At 33.6% G+C, this 21,784-nt stretch overlaps 1 protein-coding gene across 2 annotated transcripts in view; it reads left to right on the plus strand.

The window, feature by feature from the left end:
- Positions 1-21,784, plus strand: part of rols (zinc-RING finger and ankyrin repeat domain-containing protein rolling pebbles) — a 42,377-nt gene that overhangs the window by 5,020 nt on the left and 15,573 nt on the right. Inside the window, exon 2 of one of the 2 annotated variants that reach the window (XM_018520744.1) lies at positions 3,269-3,420. In XM_018520744.1, coding sequence (XP_018376246.1) covers positions 3,324-3,420 — 97 coding nt within the window. In that variant the 5' untranslated portion in view covers positions 3,269-3,323. Of the gene's footprint in view, positions 1-3,268; positions 3,421-16,153; positions 16,756-21,784 lie in introns of those variants that run through there. The other variant, XM_018520746.1, reaches the window with a different exon arrangement.

Raw genomic sequence — 21,784 nt, forward strand, 5'->3', positions numbered from 1 at the left:
TTCAGCCTTTCGTCAATAGATACAGCTATTGCGGTCATGTTACAATTGACCCTCTGTTTCAACCGACACCACTCTCCCTATATTTTAAAAAATAAATAATTTGAATGTAAACAATATAATACGAGAAATTTTCAGTAAACGCAGGTGTAGAAATTGAAAAAAGATTTATAGCCAAGCTTGTCGTTCGCAGAAAGATGCGACAAGTCCTATAACTTACAAGATGAAAATATAGAGGGAAAAGGCTGCTAAAGAAAAAAGGCGACCTCGTCCTAAAATTAGAAAAATTCTTTTTGCTCTTTTACCAGATAATTGTTGGAAAGAACCGACTCTGTGAACTTAGCTGGGCGAAAAATATTTTCAAGATTATAAATCGCTTTCTGAATTCACGTTTTCATCAAAAGTACCAGAAATACATTTGCGGAAGATTCTACTAAGATTATACTAAATAAATTCATCTTTTATCGTTTTAAATAATATTGTCAAAATTATTCCTCAATCGTTTGTGAATCTAAAGAATAAATGATTACGTACGCGACTCTGATCGTTAATAATCATCCAATTATCCGATTGTTCGATGAATATTCCATTGCTCTGCCATGCGTGAACATCGATTTATTTTTACGCGCGATAATGTAAACTAATTTGAAAAACGCGAATCTTTCCAGTAGATTTTCGAAAGCGAAAACTCTGTTAAAAGACCTCGTCATCTTTTTCGTCCTCTTTGTTCCAAATATATCTGGGACCCCCTGCAAACACAAAAGCGTAGTCGTAACGACCATCCGGGATGAAAGAAACGTCTGCAGTCTGCATATATCCATTCTACGCATATAGAATGGATGTCGCTATTCTACATATAGAATATAGAAGAAACGAACATGTATTTGTGTATTTGTAGATGAAAAAGCTACCTCTACTCAAACATAATGCATAAACTTTACAGAAATGAAATTTAATTATTTATTTTATACGAGAAATTATTTATTTTGAGTATTATAACGAAAACACCAGACATCAGTTTTTACTCAAAATAAGTAATTAGTCACAACCTTCCAGTATTAAATTTCTATAAAGATAATCGCAATCATACATCTTTATCCTCTTTTTGTTTTTTTATTTTCCTTTTATTTTTATCTACACTAATCTACAGCAAACTAAATGTAATCGCTGGAAAGAAGAAAGCCCTGAAAAATTATTCTTGTACCACAAGAAAAGATATATTGTTTTTTTACGTATCTATTTCAAACAAGTTGCATACGGATATACGTACGACACGCGAGACGTACCGCGAGAATCTATCGACCGATGGTACGCATCAATACGACGCGACGCATTTCCCTCGGTGATAAAATCTCAGAAGAATGACGGCGCGGCGTCTACCGGTACGTCGAGACGACGGCGTTCGTGCCTCCCGAAATAACTGCCACGTATCCTGAATCCGAGCAGGAACCACGTATGTACGCAGTCACGACTCACGAGGAACCGGTTGCCATGGGGCTACAAAAATAAATTTTAAAAAACATTTATATCAAACGATATCACGCGCAATTCTACGTGATATCACGAGTTATCGATCGATTTAAATTAACGCTAGACTTTAAGAGATGAAAATTTCAAGAAGAAGAATGAAACAATATCACTGTAGTCGCTTTCAAATCCGACCGAGGGATGATCGATCCTGCTAATTATAATCAACTCATCTTTTTCCACGACAAGAAGAATAAATTAGGATAGAATAGAGCGAGTCCAGATTAGAATTAATTGACAAGCGTAAAACTGATGGGGATAAGTATTCGATTAGATTGTGATTCTTTCGTGCGAATACATGTGCGAATCGATATTGTTTTAAATAAATTTCTCGATGTCTTTTGATGCGCAAAAGAGTAGCAGATCGGGACAGTTTTCTAGCTGAAAACTGAAACCGAGACCAGACGCTTTCATCTAAGGTAGACATTTTTGGTGGACGACGTAACGTGCACATATGTCGAGCGTGCCACGTGTAAAATCGATGCGATTATTTAGAAGAGATCAGAAAAAACAAATAAACTAAAGAATTGGTGTAACCAAATGTATCTTATATTCTTTGCTTATATACTCTTTATCTATAATTCTTTATTGTTCACCTTTTATATCTTCATCGAACTTTAAAATAAGCATTGCGTTCAAGTTTTATGAAACTTGGAAATATCATACGCACGTATTTATTTTTCGCGCATGAATATGAGCGAACAATCTTGTAAAATTTGACATACGGATCGCTGGCGCCACAGATATATATTTTTATTTGATTTTCTATTTATTCAAGAAATATTTGCCACACACACATTCGATGAAATCGTACAAATTCATCCTGTAGAATTATTATTCTCGGAATATTAATTCGCAGAATTATTATTATTATTATAGATTTTTACTGCTGAAAACCGGGTGATGAAATTAATTATTGATACGATGTTATACCGCATAACGGTATTGACAAGTTGACTTACTTGTATATCACTCTATGTTTATTTTTTAAGCAATTGAAATAAATTTGTAGCTGAACCTCACATTCCATGTAGATGTCACGTTTAATTTTAGAGTGGATAAAAATCCTGTTTTAAATATGTTTTAAACTGTTTAAAACATATTTGCTTAATCGATATTTTTAATATATTTTAAACATGGTATTTTATAATACAATTTAAAGTATGTACGAAGTATTAAAAATATGTTTTAAAAAAAACACAATGGTTTATTCTTAAAAAAAAACATTATTTTTTATCAACCCTGTTTAATTTACATTTGACCTTTATAAAGACCCGATATGATTGATTCTCAAAATATGAGCAGTGAATGATCAGTTGGTACAAAACAATCTGATTTATTAATTTAGACGAATGTAATTGTTGTCATTTGATCGATATTTAAGTACACAAGACTACATTTTGAAGAAAATGTCGCGGAAATCTCTACGCTTGCTATATTTGGCGTTTCGAGTCATCCTGTTGTCACGCAAGTCTAAAATTTTACTGCGATGTGTACCGCTATTGCTTTAAACTTGGACGCACATTCTCTCGTTGCGATACATAAGCGTACCAAGTATTTACGAGCATTCCTTCTCCCATGATTAAAGTTTTTATTTCTCTCGAAAAAGATTAAAATTCCTCATATCGCATTTGAAAAAGAAATTGAAAAGGGAAAAAAATTGCGCTTTGAAGCTCGCGTAGTAGGTTCGATAAAATCCGGTCTTTCAAGTTATGTGTACTCATAACTGTACTTTACATTTCAGCTCGTTACCGAATGTACTGTAAAACAAGAGATTCGTCCAATTGAAGTAGGAAAATATGAGATCTAGAGACTCCATCGTGTATACCCCAGTATCCCTTGGACCCGACACTGACGACGAGGAGACATTGGTCAACGAAGAAGTCTACAAAAATGGTGATTATTAAACAAATCTATAAAAGCTATATTATATAGAAAGTTTCCAACGTCTTGTAGTTTTTATCTATAATGTACTTTGTTCGTTGTTTAACGAATATAAAGATATGATTGGTAAAAAAAAACGTATCAGCGAGCAGCAACGTGATTTGAATTATTACAGTCGGAATTTCTATAATTATTTCGCATTGTCTTGAAAAGAGCGAATGTTACTTGATAGCGATAATCAATATTACACATCATATGTATTTAAATAATTCTTAATTAATAAATTAATCGATAAAAATATGTACCTTAATTAGGCAAAGGGAGGGGGGAAATAATGTATGTTTAAATATTATTGACCAAGTCAAGCAGGATGTAATTGGAAATTGAGGATATCCGAATATATGCGAGAGCTGAGTCAGCGCACCTACGCGCGCTACTTCCGAATTTGAACTCAAAAGGATCGTAATACACGTAGGTGTACGATGTACACGTAACTCTGAACGGATCCTCGTCCAATTCCGTTTTTGGAAATGCAATATTTCGTGTACATATATATATATATATATAGATATTATTTAGCGAGAAATGAGTCATCGAATTGATGTCAAATCAATATCGATACGATGATTTCAACACAAATTCGACGTCGATTCGACGTTTAATTGACGATCATTTCTTGCTGGGTAATTAACAATTTATTCATAAAGAATAAAATAGACTGTATGTTTCTTAAAATTATGTATACCAAAAGATGTATATTGATTATAGAAAATATATCACCTGAAAAATAAACAAAAATTACAAATTCTATTTGTTTGGATGCTCAAAAAGTATTCGTACGGTCGAGAAATTTCGCTTCTAAAATCAGGAATACATGCGAAGCTCGTTTGTTTATGTTAAAACAGAATATATTCATTGTATAAAATTGCTAATTAATGTTAATTTTTTACAAATAAGATTTTTTTTATAAAAAATTTCCTTGTACGAATACTTTTTGCTCTCACTGTATATATACAAAAGTGTTTTTATTATTGAGAAAGTATCATTATTATTAAATATTAACATATATACATATATCAATATTTATTAATAATAATTTTATTAACCAAAGAATTGGAAAGAGTAAGAGAGGGCACTAGGAGTCGGGCGCAGAAGACATCGCGCAAATAATATACTTATAAAGAGTGAAACTTCTTTATTTACTAAACGCGCTTACATGTTTCGACTCATTTTTGAGCCTTCCTCAGAGCAAACACACATTAACATATATAAAGCAAAATTTATCCTATCATGGTGAGCTCCCCTACATCGAGAATTTAAATGCCAGAATTAAATAAAAAGAAAGAGAAGAAAATGAAAAAGAAGGAAAATATTTAAAATGTCAAATTAAAGAAGTTTTTCGATAAATTAGTTTCTATATTCTTTATTTTGACATTTTTAATATTTTCCTTCTTTTTCATTTTCTTCTCTTTCTTTTTATTTAATTCTGGCATTTAAATTCTCGATGTAGGGGAGCTCACCACGATAGGATAATTTTTACTGTATATATGTTAATGTGTGTTTGCTCTGAGGAAGGCTCAAAAATGAGTCGACACATGTAAACGCGTTTAGTGAATAAAGAAGTTTCACTCTTTATAAGTGTATTATTTGCGCGACGTCTTCTACGCCCGACTCCTATAGTGCCCTTACTCTTTCCAATTCTTTGATTTGTAAGGAGTCTTGATTAGTTTGATTTATTAACGAATTTTATTAACATTTTAATAACAAGAGCTATTTTAAACAAGAGGATATGTAGCAAACGTATGCCACGCACGTACCAAGAGCGCATATAAAACAACGAGGCATATCTTTCCCCATGAAAATCTCGATCTTAGACACGTACGATACCTCGGCGAAAAGAAGATTACGAATCGGTAAATTAAATACCGTACTTAATAGTTTATGTCGTAATTAAAACTTACTTGACGAAAATTCAAATGATGGTCATTTTTTTTACAGTTTTTAAAATTTTTGTTAATTATCCTGATCAAATTAAAATGAATAGCTTAAGGTGTTTCCATATATGTCTACGCATATTTTAATGTTTAGGTATACCTGTAATTTAAAAAAAGGGAAGAAAGAAAGAAGCAGGGAGTCATGGTGGTCAAATGTGATATTGACACCGAGCCGATAAGTTGTGTGACACATATTGTTATACATAATTATAGCAACTATAATACAAGGAAATGAACACATATACACACACATACATGGCATATTTTTTGTAGATATTCGTATATATTACACGTGCATTTATTTCGTGTACGAGTGTATGTGCACGTAAAATGATAGTCGATCCTGTCTTCTCTCTTTAATAAACAAATTTTGATTGTAACATATATGCTTCCTTTGTAACATTTTCATGTAGCAATAAGAACGAGACTCGTCATAACGTTTAAAACGTCTCGTTGTGTCCTGTAATAGATACTATTAATCTCTAGAGAGTTGAAAAAATGTATCGTCTCTCTTCTAATTGTCATCTTGTAACAACATTATGTTTTAACTGAACTAAAATTCTACGAGAAGTCTTTGAGGATTTAACGTATCGTCGATCTCGGACTATTCGACGAGACAGGAAATGGGCAGATAAGCGAATAATTGCCGGGAGAGGAGGGATCAGGGAAGAGCGATAGAACGTAGGGAGATTGGGAGAACTCCCCTCGAGACAATAATCACAAAGTAAGACGTAAGACTATGGTCGAGCTACAATGCGTACACACATCACGTATGTATTTCTGAGAGCGATAACATGACCACGTGCACGCGCGCATGGCTATCTACGAGCCTCGTACTCGCCCCGACGCGATGTGGTTTCACGATTCAAGTGTATCAGACTTTGAATGAAAGAAGGATACGAGCGAATGAATGAACTTTCTGGGGAGCAGACAAGAGTGTCGCGACGTGCGTAGGCGAGAGCGAATGCATTGCCTCTGTGTATCTCCGTGTCTGCCTCTGGAGTAACGTGAATTTAAACCTGCCATTTTGGTAAGCTAAATGCTGTATGGTATTTTGACGCTTTTGTTTTACTAAAAAAGTAACGCGTTATACATTCTAACATTATTTCCAAAATATACGTGCCGACATAAAAATACATGTGATTAAATAATAATAATCCATATCGTAAAAGTGAAATTCTTTTGATCTAATCTAGTTACAAACATGTAAAAATAATTGTCGCTACGTTTTACTATCGTGGCCACATATTAGTTTATAAGAGTTTAAGGAAATTTCCAGATTTATCAATATTAGATATGTGGTGAACAATGTTTTGGATGCGAATCGCAAAGAGCATCAACATTTACGTTACGTTACAACAACAGAGTAAAGAAAAGTGTCATCGTGTTGATCGCATGCTTACGTTGTACACTTTACGTATGAAGTCTAATACGCGTTTATTGCAAATAATGTAATAATCCAGTGATAAACCGGTGTGCATCCTTCGCGCATCTCTACTGCTCGTTCGTTCTACACACACGCAAAATCACCCTCACATATAATATATAGGTATGTAGAATTTGCGTGTAAATGCTACGTGGGCGAACAGGGTACCCCGCTTTATCGTTCCATCGATTCTATCATGAGAGGATTCTCGAGCTGATCTACGTACCTTGCATCGCACTAGCGTTACGGGACACTGACACGGGAAACTCTATGACAGCGGAAGTAGAAATTTCTTACGAAGCTCTTTTACCTTTACTCGCTCTTAGTTATTTGTAACTTTGCGAGTTTGAATTGAATAATTTTTGGAAAAGTTGATGCGTTTATCCTAGATCATCTAGCTTCCATTCATGATAAATAATAATTCTCTCTCTCTCTCTCTCTCTCTCTCTCTCTCTCTCTCTCTCCGAGAATACATTTTTCTTTTCTAAGCTTTACCTTCTTTGACAAATCTTTCTCAGCTCGATTTCTATCGTCCGTTGACCCTAAGCTCTTAGAACCAATTTAACGAACAACTCGCGGGGGAACAAGGACTCGAGCGAGAGGGTTTTCGAATTCTAATATAGGCTATTCGGGCTCCTACGTCTACCTGCAAAATGACGTGGTTCAGAAAATTTGTTCGTTCCCTCTCTATGATTAATCTTTTCTTAAAGAGGAAATTATTTCATTCTTAGACCACCAGTCTGGAATGCGAAGAATTCGATTCCTATTCTCTGGATTCCTATTCTCCTGTTTGAGAATCGAGAAAATCACACACAGTGCTAGAGCCTATATAAATACATATATTCCCTTAAAATTTTATAAGAACTTAAAATTCTCTAAGAAGAATTTCTTTATTAAAACACTGCATATCAAAAGTTTTTTTGAAACTCTGTCACAGCGAGTACCATATAGGGTGCGTTCCGAATTACGCATAAAACGCATGTATCGTTTTATCCTTCTTTATTATTTAGTGAACAACAAGAACAAATGATGCATCATGCGCTTCATGCGTAACTCGGAACGCACCCATATACAAATTATTGATTAATATTTTGCTATTTCGAGATTGTCTTAAATAGCACCTAATTCAGTAATGCCTTAATGCTAATTAAGTAATGTCTAATAAATTGCTAATATTGCTCTGTGATTGACTTGTGACGTCTTAAGACTGTACTTAAGACAGTCTCAAACAAGAATCGACTGTGAATACCGTTCTACGCGATAGCATTTCAAGTATAATAATTTAGAGACTATAGTAAATAAGGTAAAAATAGAAACGTGAAATTCTCTAACGACTCGTCCATAATTTTCGCGGAAATCGCATTATTGCGTGGTAACATGAAATCCACAAACCAATTGTTGACGCGGAAGCTGGTATAAATTTAAACTGTTAACGTGGTAATTTAAAATTGCAATTGCAAAAATCAAAACTTTAATGATTTCCGAACAGCAGATTTGTTTAAAGATGTGTATTGTAATAGAAATTGTAATATAAATATTGTGATATATATAAACATTGTAGAGATTGTAATATAAATATAATATAAACTTTATTAAATAAGTTTCCTTTCCGTAAAATATTCATAACTAACTAAGGTGATGAAATGTGATGAAACGCGCGCGCGCGCGTACTTAAATACATGTATTTTAAATCTGACGCAAATCTCTATTGACGTTAAAAGTATTATGATAGATTTAGAATCAAATATGAGAGAAATATACAAGATTAAGGTCAAATTCAAAGTTATGTCTTATGTTAGAAAAACAGATAGTTTTTAATTATTTTACATCGCAAAATTTAAACATGAAACTGATAATGAAACATATATATGCCAATAACACATGACAATGATGAAGTGACAATTAAAAATTTAATAATTTTTTAGTAATAATTATTGTGTGATTTGCCACGATAATCTGTGATTAACCATGGCATTCCATTTTCACATTTATTAACGTCGCATCACGACAAAAATATGGCAAATACTGTCAATACGGGAGAAATCTTGTGATTACACAGCTAAGACGTTTATTAGTAAGCTCTATAAACAGGCAACCGATTTAATGCACCTGTTCGTTTCGTGGTTTATTCGTAGTTGCGGTTTATAAACTTTCAAGAGATGATGGCATGACGGAGATGGAGATAAATTTTGACGGTGATTACGTTTCCTTTTCTTTCCATTGACTGATAATATTTTTATATATTCGTCTTTTCATATATCTGTATTATTACTGATATCCGATAATAGTTGATTATTATGATAGTTGATCTTTATGTTGGATTGTGAAAAGCTTGTATGTATTGCGCTGAGGATGGCCCAAAATGTTGGCCGAAACGTACAAATTTTGTGAACATAGGTGTTTTCTTAAATACATTTATGTAAAATACAATCATTATTGATTTAACTAATTATTTGCGCACCAATTACCGCGCCGTACTCTCATTGCCTTGTTTGATATATATTTATTGAAATTTCGAGAGTTATTAACATATTATTTATTTGATTATTATCGTTTGGATTGCATATACGCCCCCAATCTTTTAAAAATAGCAAACGTTGTGAATGGTTATCGGGATTTAAACTTATTTAATCTCTCTCTCTCTCTCTCTCTCTCTCTCTCTCTCTCTCTCTCTCTCTCTCTCTCTCTCATCGCTCGCTCGCTCGCTTAATCATCGTGATTATTATTAAATCCACAATTATGATTAAGCCGCACGTTTTCATCAGTCTTACAGGAAATTCAGTCGTGGGCGAGTAATCTTGTCATATCGTCTTCTAACGTGACGATTAATGGAACGATTTAACATTTGACGTTGCCTACGCATCCAATTGTACCTATGATACGCTGGTCAAGCCTCAACTCGAATAACGCGAATAATTTTCGGTCTTGTAAAATGCTGTCCGACATCATGCGTTGGTCATCCTACATGTTATATTGTCTCGAATAAACACAGAAATTATTGTTATAAATGTTGAAGATTGATTATTAAAGTGCAATATTTTGCAGAATTGATTTCTGATCTTTAGTATTTCGTAAGGAAAGATGAGAAATAAAGTCTCTAAATAGGTTTTTTACCTTAAATATTACTTTTTCCGTATTTTCTCATAAGTATAATAAATTATGTAAAACAAAGTATACACTCAAAAAAGAAGTGTTTAATTTTAAGATATTAAAATGTTTTGTTCTTGTTTCCATTTTTTAAACACTTAAAGATGTTTTAGTTTTAAACTATTTCCATAAACAAAACACTATGTCTTTGGATTTAAAATACATAGTGTTTTCAATTCGAACACGTAGTGTTTTGTTTATTGAAAAGTTTTAAACTAAAACATCTTTTTAGTGTTTGAAAATTAAAACACTGAATGTAAAGTTGATATTTTCTGAGAGTGCTGCTTGCAAGATGCATCGAACGCGTATTATATATTATACAGTGCGACGCAACGGTTCTTTTTACTCGAGACTGAACCTTGCGTTGGGATCCGTATAAGGTCCGTTTTACAGCACAGGTACGGAATCTGCTATGCTTTATCACGATACATACAGTCTCATGGTATCATTACGGTGAGATCGACTATAAAAATTTTTATCGCATTGTGCGAAACTTTGAAATTTCAAACTTTGAAATTTTAAATTAATCTCTAAAAATTAATAGAGAATCTATTATAGGTATATTTAATCTGTAAATGAACAAAATTTCTAATCCGTCTCTTCCTTTTCGTTCTACAAATGTATAGCTTACAGAAATCGCTTTTAAATTTATTGATTTAATTGAATTAATTTCATTTTAAATAGTTGTGAGTGAAATATACTCATCTTATAATAACGTCGTGACTATGCGATATCACGTCTCTGCAGGCTGCGCTTCGAGGCAGAAATGAAACGAGCGGGGCGTGACGTGCGGTGAGGCAAAATCGTCGTTGTCGTTGTTGTTTTTAATGGTGAGTCTGTCGAGCGCGAGGTGCCCGTTTAATTACCGATACTCGTTTCAACATGGACTCTGCTTGCTTGGATCGCATCACTATGGTCCCGATCTTGGTCCCGGTCCGCCCACCCGTATCCGCTGCCCTAGCCTACGTAGAAAGGTGCAACAATGTACATCTATACGGTTTGCACGTCGACTACCATCGACGACGCAAAATCAACTGCATTGCTAATTTGCTAATACGCGGCTACATTTTTCCGAGCCTTTATAATAGTATATATATGTAACTACTTTACATAATATATCGAGCAACTTACTTTTTTCATTATCTCAAAACATCTATTCAATCGATCGTCATCAGTCAAATCAATTATTGATCAAAATTAAAATTTTGGAAACGGTCATATCAGCTATACAAATGCGATAAGACATTTTATTTTCAACGAATAAAATTAACGAATAAAATTTGACATAGAACCGCAGCAAAATTATTGTGTTTTACCAGGATTCGCGCGCGACGTTACATTTAAATAAATTATTATCCGCGACTCTAATACTGCAATAAATATCTTGACACGTGTATTGATCGAAAACTACTCTTTTCCGATACAAACTTACTTCTGAAAAACAAGAAATTGGATCGCTCCATGAATCTTTCTCTTAATTTAGTAAATTTTCTCTCTTTTTCCTTCTTATATAAGTAAATTAGATTAAAATACAATTTTTATCTTAGATTTTTTTTTATTTTATAGAAGATTTGTAAAATTCTCCACAAATACAGGATCCTTAAATTCATCGTTATTATTATTATCCTCGTGATAACTTCTTCAATCATCAGCACTGTAAATCAGATTTATACATCAGTCAAATCAGCTTATAAAACAAATGATCAGCTTATAAAACAAATTAGCGGTGCGTCTACATCTATCCAAGGTAACCACTCAGAAAATACGAGGGTCGTCTGAAAAGTTTTGAGCCTAACATAGAAACAAGTAATTTTTCAGTCAAATTCAATTTTATTTTTCCACATAGTCTCCTTTTAAGTAGATACATTTTTTCCAGCGATGCTCCCACCCCTTTAATCCATTCAAATAATACTGAGCGTCTTGCTTTGCAAAATAGGCGTCTACGGATACGATGACCTCCTCGTTCGATGAAAATTTCTGTTCTCCGAGCCAAACTTTGAGCCTAGGAAACAGAAAAAAGTCGCTGGGGGCCAGATCTGGTGAATACGGTGAATGGTCAATTAATTCGAACCGCAATTCGTGAATTTTTGCCATAGCGACCGTCGAAGTGTGAGACGGTGCGTTATCTTGATGGAACAGCACTTTCTTCTTTTTCAAATGCGGTCGTTTTTTCTCAATTTCTGCCTTCAGCTTGTCAAGCAATGATGCGTAGTACGTCCCTGTTATTGTTTTACCTTTTTCAAGATAGTCGATCAATACAATTCCATGACTGTCCCAAAAAACAGTCGCCATCACCTTTCCTGCCGATAAGACCGTCTTCGCTTTCTTCGGAGCAGGTTCACCCTTCGCAGTCCACTTTTTTGATTGTTCTTTCGTTTCAGAAGTGAAGTGGTGGACCCAACTTTCATCAACCGTTATTAATCGACGAAAAAAATCCAATTCGTTTCGCTTAAACCGCTCCAACAGGGCCTTAGAAATGTTCATTCGAATGCGTTTTTGATCCAGAGTGAGCAAGCGCGGCACCCAACGCGCGGTTAACTTACGCATGCCTAATTCTTCAGTCAATATATAACAAATACGTTCTTTTGATATGCCAACAGTCTCTGCTATCTCCCTAATCTTAATTCGAAGATTGTCCATTATCATTTGATGAATCTCTTCGATGTTATCGGTGGTGGTCGCAGTTGTTGGCCGTCCCGAACGCTCATCATCAGCTAAGCTGGTACGACTACGTTTAAATTCAGCTACCCATTTTTTCACGGTGGCAAATGATGGGGCAGTGTCCCCGTAAACAGCGTCCAGTTCGGCTTTAATTTGCGTAGATGTCTTGCCTTTCAAATGCAAGAATTTAATTATAGCACGATATTCAATTTTTTCCATTTTTACAAAATGACACAAATGATTGTCAAACAAGAACTGAACGTCCAAAGTGGCCACAATTGTCACAGATATCTTTTGTAAGTATCACGATTATAATACCAGAATGGCCTTGACGAGTAACGCCATCTTCATGATGAGGCTCAAAACTTTTCAGACGACCCTCGTAAGTGTACACTTGGACTTTGAACTTCAAGACTTCACCAGACTTTGCCGGATTTCATCAAACAAGACTTCGAGGAATTTATAAATTTGTCGAACTTTGAGGAATTTATCGGACTTCATCGGACTTTATCGGGCTTTATCGAACTTCATTGGACTCTATCGGACTTTATCGGATTTCATCGGATTTTACTAGACTTCATCGGACTTTTCCGAACTTCATTGGACTTTATCACAAGGAATTCAACGGACTTCTGGTACAGATTGTACACTGGAATTCAAGAGTGGTTATCCCTTTGTTGCTATCTCATTGTTAGTTTTTAACTTTGCGCCGTAAACTTGCAACGAGAAATAGAGTTGCGTTAAAAAAGGTAGACTTATAGGAGAAGATCATACTGAAATTCAAATACATAGCGTTTTGTTTATTGAAAAAGTTTAAAACTGAAACATCTTTAAGTGTTTAAAAAATGGCGACAAGAACAAAACATTTTAATATCTTAAAATTAAACACTTCTTTTTTGAGTGTAGTCATATCACATCACCGGTCACATTTATCTGTTCGATACTACCTTTCAATTAACACAAACAAGAAATCTAAATGACATTAAAAAATGTAAAAATGTTGACTATTTTTATTTTTAGAAAAATACGAGTGAAAGAGTGTTTTGTATAAGAACAATGTTTTATATCATATACATATATCTTTGCCGTTCAAGGAAATCTCGAAAAAAGTTAGTGTCCAATCAAACCGATATCATCCGATCTTCTCCTATATCGATATAATTACCGATTTGTGAAAAGAATCCCATTGATCAGGAAGCGACATGATCGCAAGGGGTGTACCACTTGACATCGGTTGAATCGAAGATGGAACAAAAAAAACAGAATGAGTGCACACCGGCTTTCTCGACGTATCCTTTCTCTTTTTCGTTATGATCGTCGGAACTGTTCAATATTGTCCAGGGATTCCTTTGGATTCCCGATGACCTTCCGACGCGACGTAAAGGAAAAAATGTACGGTAGTACGCACATATAAAGATCGTATATTAGACTGGGATGTGAAAGTAGAAAGTAATGTTTCGCGAATACAAACGCTAAATGCGATCCTAGAGAGCGCGGAGGCACTTATGTCGCACAAGGAAGCTCGTTGGCTCGTTGAATATCCTTTCTCACTCGCTGTACATATCCAATGCAATCATTTATAAATGTGAGCGTTTGTAAGAATTATTATGATACTCATGAAAGATAATTTTATTCTCTTATTGCTATATATATATATATATATATACACAACGTTCTTATATATCCTATATCATCAAATTTAGTAAAGTGTATACCACAGCGTGTATACACTTTACTAAATAGTATATATGTATATATGTATAGAGTATATATGTATATATGTATATAATTATATATATACATATATGTACAGAGTAATAGGCTATGAATAAGAGACTTATGATGTTTTCCAATATCACTCGTAATTATCTAATGGTCGCTTTCGCTTCATTTATTTCTTTTTCAAAGATATTTTTCACACAGAAAATTTTGCTAGACACGTGACAAGATTAACAAAATGGCATATTTTATGGCACCTAGAAAATCAGAAAGTGGTAACTTCCATGGTAAGCACTAGAGACTCTGTAACACAGTCTAGCTACGAGCGATTTTGTTAAAATCCTGCGATAGAGAAAAAGATCTACATACTATGTATATATTTATACATAACTACCTCACTCTATAATTTTAATTAGAATTACGGAGTGAGATAGTATAAGTTAGAGTGAGATAATTCATATCAATACAAGGACACTGCAGTTATATATATAAGTCCAGCGAGAAATGAGTCATCGAATTGATGTCGAATCGATATAAATTCGATGATTTTAACATCAATTAGATGTCGATTCGACGTTTAATTAACGATCATTTCTTGTTGGATAATTAAAAGTTTATTCATAAAGAATAAAATAGACTGTATGTTTCTTAAAATTATATATACCAAAATGATGTGTATTAATTATACAAAATATATTATCCGAAAAATAAGCAAAAATTAAAAATTGTATTGTTTGAATGCTCAAAAAGTATTCGTACAGACGAGAAATTTAAGCTGGCCGCACACGATGCATGATTTTCATGTTTATTCTCTTGCATGCTGATCAATGCACGTTACTTTACTCGGTTCGCTGCATAAAGGCCATCACACGAAGGTGACAACCTATGGTGGCTTTAACCAATACATTTCACATACGCATGACATCAATCAATCACGTGAGTAATTCTTAACGTTTTGATTGGCGTGTGCAAGAAAACAAGCATGAAATAATGCACCGTATTAAACACAGAAATCAAGGATGGTAGTATACTTCGCCCAATGCACCAAGGTGTTTAGCACGGATCAGAGCAGGCACAGCAGCATGTAAGCCCATTATGCAGGAAATCATACATCGTGTGCGGTCAGCTTTAGCTTCTAAAATCAGGAATACATGCGAAGCTCGTTTGTTTATATTTGAACAGAATGTATTCGTTATACATAAAATTGCTAATTAATATTTATTTTCTACAAATAAGGCTTTTTTTATAATAAATTTCCTTGTACGAATACTTTTTGCTCTCACTGTAAATATATATATATATACACACACACACACCTTTCTCTCTCGTAAGATTTTAACAAAATCGCTCATGATCAAGTTTTGTTACAATGTCTCTATAGTTATAGTAAGCATGTTATGTATACATAACGTAAGGCGTCAGAGCAGAAGATTTGGCGGCAATCTGAGCGTGGCTAAGAGACGCACACGCACTCCTCTGCACTGCTCTAGCACGATGCAAGGAATAGAGGTTGATAGAGCGAATCGAGAGGAAAAGAGAGAAAAAGAAAGAGACAGAGATAGAAAACGCTTGTGAAAGAACGATCGTGAGAATCGGCAAAGTTGTCGGAGCAGTCACCAGCGCGGCGGTCGACCAAGCCAGTCGACCTGCTGGAGCTGCCGCGCCGCGCCGGCCAATCAGCCAAGCCAACCGGGCTCAGCCATCACGTTCAACCGCGCTGCGTTGCGCTGCGCTGTGCTGTGCGCTGCGCTTCGTTACTTCGCGCTGCGCTCGCGCCTCGCGCTCGGCCGAAGCCGAGCAGCCAGTACTGCCTAGCAGTCACTGGTACTACTGCCACTAGTGCCACTACTGACAGTCAGTGCGCGACGAACCTTCGTTGCGTGTTTCCGCGTTCGACGTCTCGCCAATGTTTGAAAAAAATATATACATAAAGAAACAGAAAGAACAAAAATGAAAAAAAGAGGATGATCACGACGCGAGATGCATCGGAAGCCCCGGTGAGATCGCGTAGCTTCTCTACTCACTGCTACTCACTGGTACCCACCCCCGCTCACCGTACGTGCTCCATAGCCGCAAGTTGGCGATTCAGGCGATTGTCAGGTGCGCGTTCCGTATCTCTCCATCAGCCGTATGCGCGCTGCTCTCTGTTCGCTGCTCCAGTTTGTGAGTATGTGTTGTGAGTGATGTGACTCGAGTGTATTCCATCATACGATGTACGAGTACGAGAATTTCTGCGTGTGAAAAAGAATAAGAAAGAGACATTTGTACGAAGCGAAGAGAGTGTAAGAAAGAAGGAAAGTGAGAGAGAGAGAGAGAGAAAGAGAGAGAGAGAGAGAAGCGACATGGCGCCCCCCGACAGATCGCCTCGCCCTAGCTCCGGTCTCAGCCTCTCCGTGCTAGGTAAGTGCTTTAATTTACTTTGCATTGCCTATTCTTAGTATTTTCTTCATGACATTTACTCACTATTTTTCTTTCAACACAGTCGCAAAATTATTCGCGTAACCGACTTTCCGAAGATTAAATTATTTTAGAAAGTAAAGTTTCCAGGTACATTAAACTTGTGTGAATGGATTAAAATTTATTTGTTCAAAATACGTATAGAATTGCAACAGATTTTATATTCTAGTCTTGTATTTGTGTATTCTAGAAATTGCAAGTTTTCATTTTTTATTCTCTCATAGTAGTTTTGACTAGATATCGTGTAACAGCTCTAATAAAAAATAACAGAAACTATAATAAATAAACCTTTCTGTTAGCATATATATGTTAAATCTTTAGAGTTAATTAACGAGATGCATCAGCATTATTGATATTATCAACATTTGCAACAAAATTAATTATCGAGAGAGAAGGGGGTGAGAGAGAGAGAGAGAGAGAGAGAGAGAGAGAGAGAATCTACTCATCGTGCACGGTTCAATCGCGTTGATTCCCTGGCACTTAAATCGCGTGCTGTCACACATTAATTATTAGAGACGCGATTAAATTTTACATAAAACTTTCTTAAACACGCATGCTACGGTTCTGATAACAATATTATGTAAGAAGATTGTATTAACATTTTTTATGAAAATCATTAAACTTTTTATATGTAATAAAATAATATGTAGAGTGTTAAAATAATCTCTCTAGGATGGACAGTAGTATCTTAAAAAATAATTTAACAGTGTAAGTTTAATTTATGACTAATTGCAAGTCTAATAATCTGTTGTCAAGCGTTAGTACGTCTCATCTTGTTATAGAATAATAGTAGTCTCTCATTTTAGTTAAACGCCACAAGATTCAACTTGATGATGAATAAAGTGCAAATTAAAACTGGGAAATTGACGTGTGTTACCACATCTGTATTCTAGATACATATTTGAATATTTGACGCTCTCTCAAATGGAACACTTCCGTTTTCATGTTTGTATATGTATGTATATATATATATATATATATATATATATGTATACATACATATATTATGTATGTATATTATATGTGTATACTTGCCTGTAGTGAACTGGTTTTTATTGAAATATTTCGAAATGTAAATCATGTTTGTCACCATATGTCACGCTTAGAAGTTTCTACAATAAAATTCAATCGAAAATGAATCAGAATGATATCGACTTGATTTCGGAGAAACCAAAGATAAATTAAATGTGATCTGTTATAAAAGATATGTTGAATTAGATTAGTACGCAAGTATTCATGGACGCGTAAGAAGATATAAATATTGCATATTATACATAGATATAAATGAATATTTTATCTGAAATCAAAAATTTATTACGTCAAAAATTAAAAATAGAGAATATAGAATAATATAACGATAAAATTTATAAAATGATATAAAATAGAATAGAATATAATTTAGAATTGCAAGTCTTAAAAATAACGTATTTACATACAGTAAAAAATCATGCATCCATATGTAGAATTTTTCTTGTGTTACCACATTTTGATTATTACTTCAATGTAAAGTAAACATACAACTGATATGTTATTATTTTTGTAACATTTTGATGTGTTAGATTCATGTCACCTTTCTAACTTAACAATTGCGTATGTCAATTAAAAATGGAATATTATTTTGAGTGTTTTTAATACAATTGTTTCAATTAATCTTTTTATCTCAAAGTCAATTTAACATCTAAAAATTTTTTCATTCACATTATACGAACAAAAATGTTTTATTAACATTTTCTTACGAGTTACTGCAACTACTCTTCTATGCACTCTACTTATTTTATATGTTAGTTTTAAATCACCCTTAAAGTCAAAATAACAAATATAAATGTAAAGTATTGTATCAACTATTTAACATTAATAATTCGTTAATAAATAACACAAGACGAATGAGTTAGTTTAACTTAAAATTTAGAGTGGATCTCCTAGGACATGTAAAAAATGTTAAAATTAACATTTTCTTTTTTCCTGTGTATATACGTTATTTATTATTACGATACAATTCTAATGACTATAGTGATACTATAATTGATAGTTTTTGAAAAAAAGCTTTTCCAAAAAAAAAAGGAAAATGACATGTATACGATTAAATTAGAAATATTGAATGATAGTAATATGATGAAATTTTTATTGCATTGTCCATTCGAAATAATTATTTTCTTCTTGATGTATTATCAGGTTTAACACGATACAATTACTCTGAGAGGGGGAAGAAAGGTAGAAAGGGAAAATGCTTTGTTTGATATTTACTTAGTTGTACTTAGTCGGTTGTGTTAAATCACACAGAGACACGCATCGATGGTCGACTCGCAGATAAGACGCCGCTACTATCGGAAGACGGAATTAACTTTAGAGCGAAGTCAAGAAAAGCCTTCTTGAGACTCGACATGCTTTCAGTTTATCACCGATATCGCTCTGACGCCGCATCGCAATCGTTATTGCTTCATTTTATTTGCTCAGGAACAATTTTTACGATTCTTTTAAATATGACAGATTAAAAAAATAGATGATATTTTAACTTTGAAATACTTGACGTGTATCGCGAACAGATTCATTAACTATGAAGCAAATGCACGCACTAAAATTTTATTTTTTTTATTATTTGGTCTAATATAGATATTTCGTGAAAGAAGAACTTTTTTACATAATTTGACAATTATATTACCTATTACGTTATTTGAATGATTGTATTGTATAAGTGAGAGAACGTCCTTTGCGGATCGAAAGAATTTAATTAAAATAAAGTTATCAAGAAAATATTTGTAAATTAAACTTATTTGTAAATTATTATTGTACTAATTTGTAAATTAAACTTATAAATATTGTAGCAAGAAAGATAAATAATAAATCTAATAGATCTTGGTATGATAATTTTATTACTCGTATGCAAAATTAGTCCTTAGAATAAATCTTTCTCGCGCAATTTAAACGCATGTTTGTTGAATATGGAAAACCATAGGTTATATTCACTAATATCCCACGACAGCTTGCAATATATCGTTACGAAATGCACACACCTGTAACGTGCACCTTGCCCTGAATACAACAGCGTCTAACTTTCTCTATCACTTGTATCTAAAACTTATACCCATCTACATATCTCACATCGAATAAATTTACAAATTTTAACTATTTCAATATAAATCTCTGTAATATATATATCTATATATATATATAAACAGATATAAATATTGATGCACACACATGCATGTATCAATATATGGTATAAAAATAAGGTATATTTTTAAAAAATATGTATGCGTATTTGAGTGTTATTGTATCTATTTTTCAAACATATTTTATATTATAATGAAAACCACGATCATACATCGATAACACATTGATAAGTAGGTCAGTTGAAATAGTTTCTTCGAGAGGTGCACCTCAAGAAGCAACATGGCTTGTAAAAAAGGGATTCGAATTTACTATAACGCTCCAACATAACGCGTACTTATAATTGTACATATTCTCGTCACGCATTACATCCGCGCAAAACGCATATACCTGTTTTACGCGCTTCGTCAAGCTGCAGATAAAGGGAACGAGAGATGCAGAGTTTTTTCAACCTATAACTATAACTTTGAACGCCAGTGCAAACATAGGACATCCAATTACGTAGCCAAGTTATTTCTTCATGACTGACGAATTTTCTTTCTCGAAAGAGATTTTTGATAATCCATGAATGCATCATTTGAATTTTATATACGCGCGAAATAAATCTTGAAAGAGGTATACACGCAGTGATCTCACGGCGTTAATTGTGTGACTCACTTTCTCGTCGCATCGAAAACTTTATTTTCTGGACCAATCGCACTGAGAGAAATGTTTTGTACCAATAACCAAAGTTTTTGTTACTGACACAAAAACTATTTGTTGATATATGATCAATCAAACCGTTGGTTATCACGACAATATTAATTTGTTGAATTTATTAACTAAACTGATCATTTAATGGTACAAAACTGTTTTGTATGATGTTTATAGATCTTTTGTAATTAGAAATACAACATTTTGTTACGGAAACAAAATGAATAATATATAAGTATCTCTCATTTTCTACAGAGTGATTATGTTTGGCGTTTTGGAATTTCCTTAGCTTAGCAAAAATATATATAGATTTAGAGCAATTAAGATTACTAATCGCTCTGAAAAAATAATTACCATGATTGATCATGATGTGGCGAGAACCGAGAAGTCCACGAGATTAGTCTCTAATCGTCTCGGCTTTATAGAGGTTGAATTTCTCTTACGAGAAGACACGTCATCTCTGATAGCTCCGCGAAACACTCCTTGCTCTACCATAGTGGATTATTTTGTTGAAATTACTAAACGAATATTTATTTTATAATGGCAACCAAATTTTACATTGGTATTTACAAAACGTGAGTAACCAAATAAATTTATACTGTTAAATAAAAAAATTTTGTTCATCTTACAAAAAAATATTGTATTTTGTAATTTTAACAAAGTAATCCAATAATAATCGGCCATTTGTAAATAATTCTCTTTTTTTGTTACCAATACTATATCTTTTCTCTCAGTGCGGAAGTTAAGAAAATGTCTTTTCTTTTAACATACACAAATCTCTTACGTATAAATATGTATTTTATATATAACATAAATCTTTCTGTGTGTAAAGAAGTGTATTGAACATGTGATGTTACTTAAATTTATCACCAAATATTATATTATTATACTAAACATTTCTTAAATCTTTCTAGAAAAATCTGATTTCTTAAAAATAAAGGCTAAACAGTCAATAAATTTGTTATGTTGTTATTAATAAATAATAATTTAAAATTTATTTTTAATCTGTGACAAGCAAAAATTTTCTTTCGTATAATTATATTTACGAAATATTATGACGGAGTATTGCAAATCTATATATGCTGTAGGCGGTTGTCTCGTAAGTGAGAAATACGTAGAATAGCGAGGCGGCGACCAGCAGTCTTACGATCAATGGATCGTGTCGCGTCTG

The sequence above is a fragment of the Trachymyrmex cornetzi genome, unplaced genomic scaffold (genome assembly GCF_001594075.2).
Source record: "Trachymyrmex cornetzi isolate Tcor2-1 unplaced genomic scaffold, Tcor1.1 scaffold922, whole genome shotgun sequence".
Classification (NCBI taxonomy): domain Eukaryota; kingdom Metazoa; phylum Arthropoda; class Insecta; order Hymenoptera; family Formicidae; genus Trachymyrmex; species Trachymyrmex cornetzi.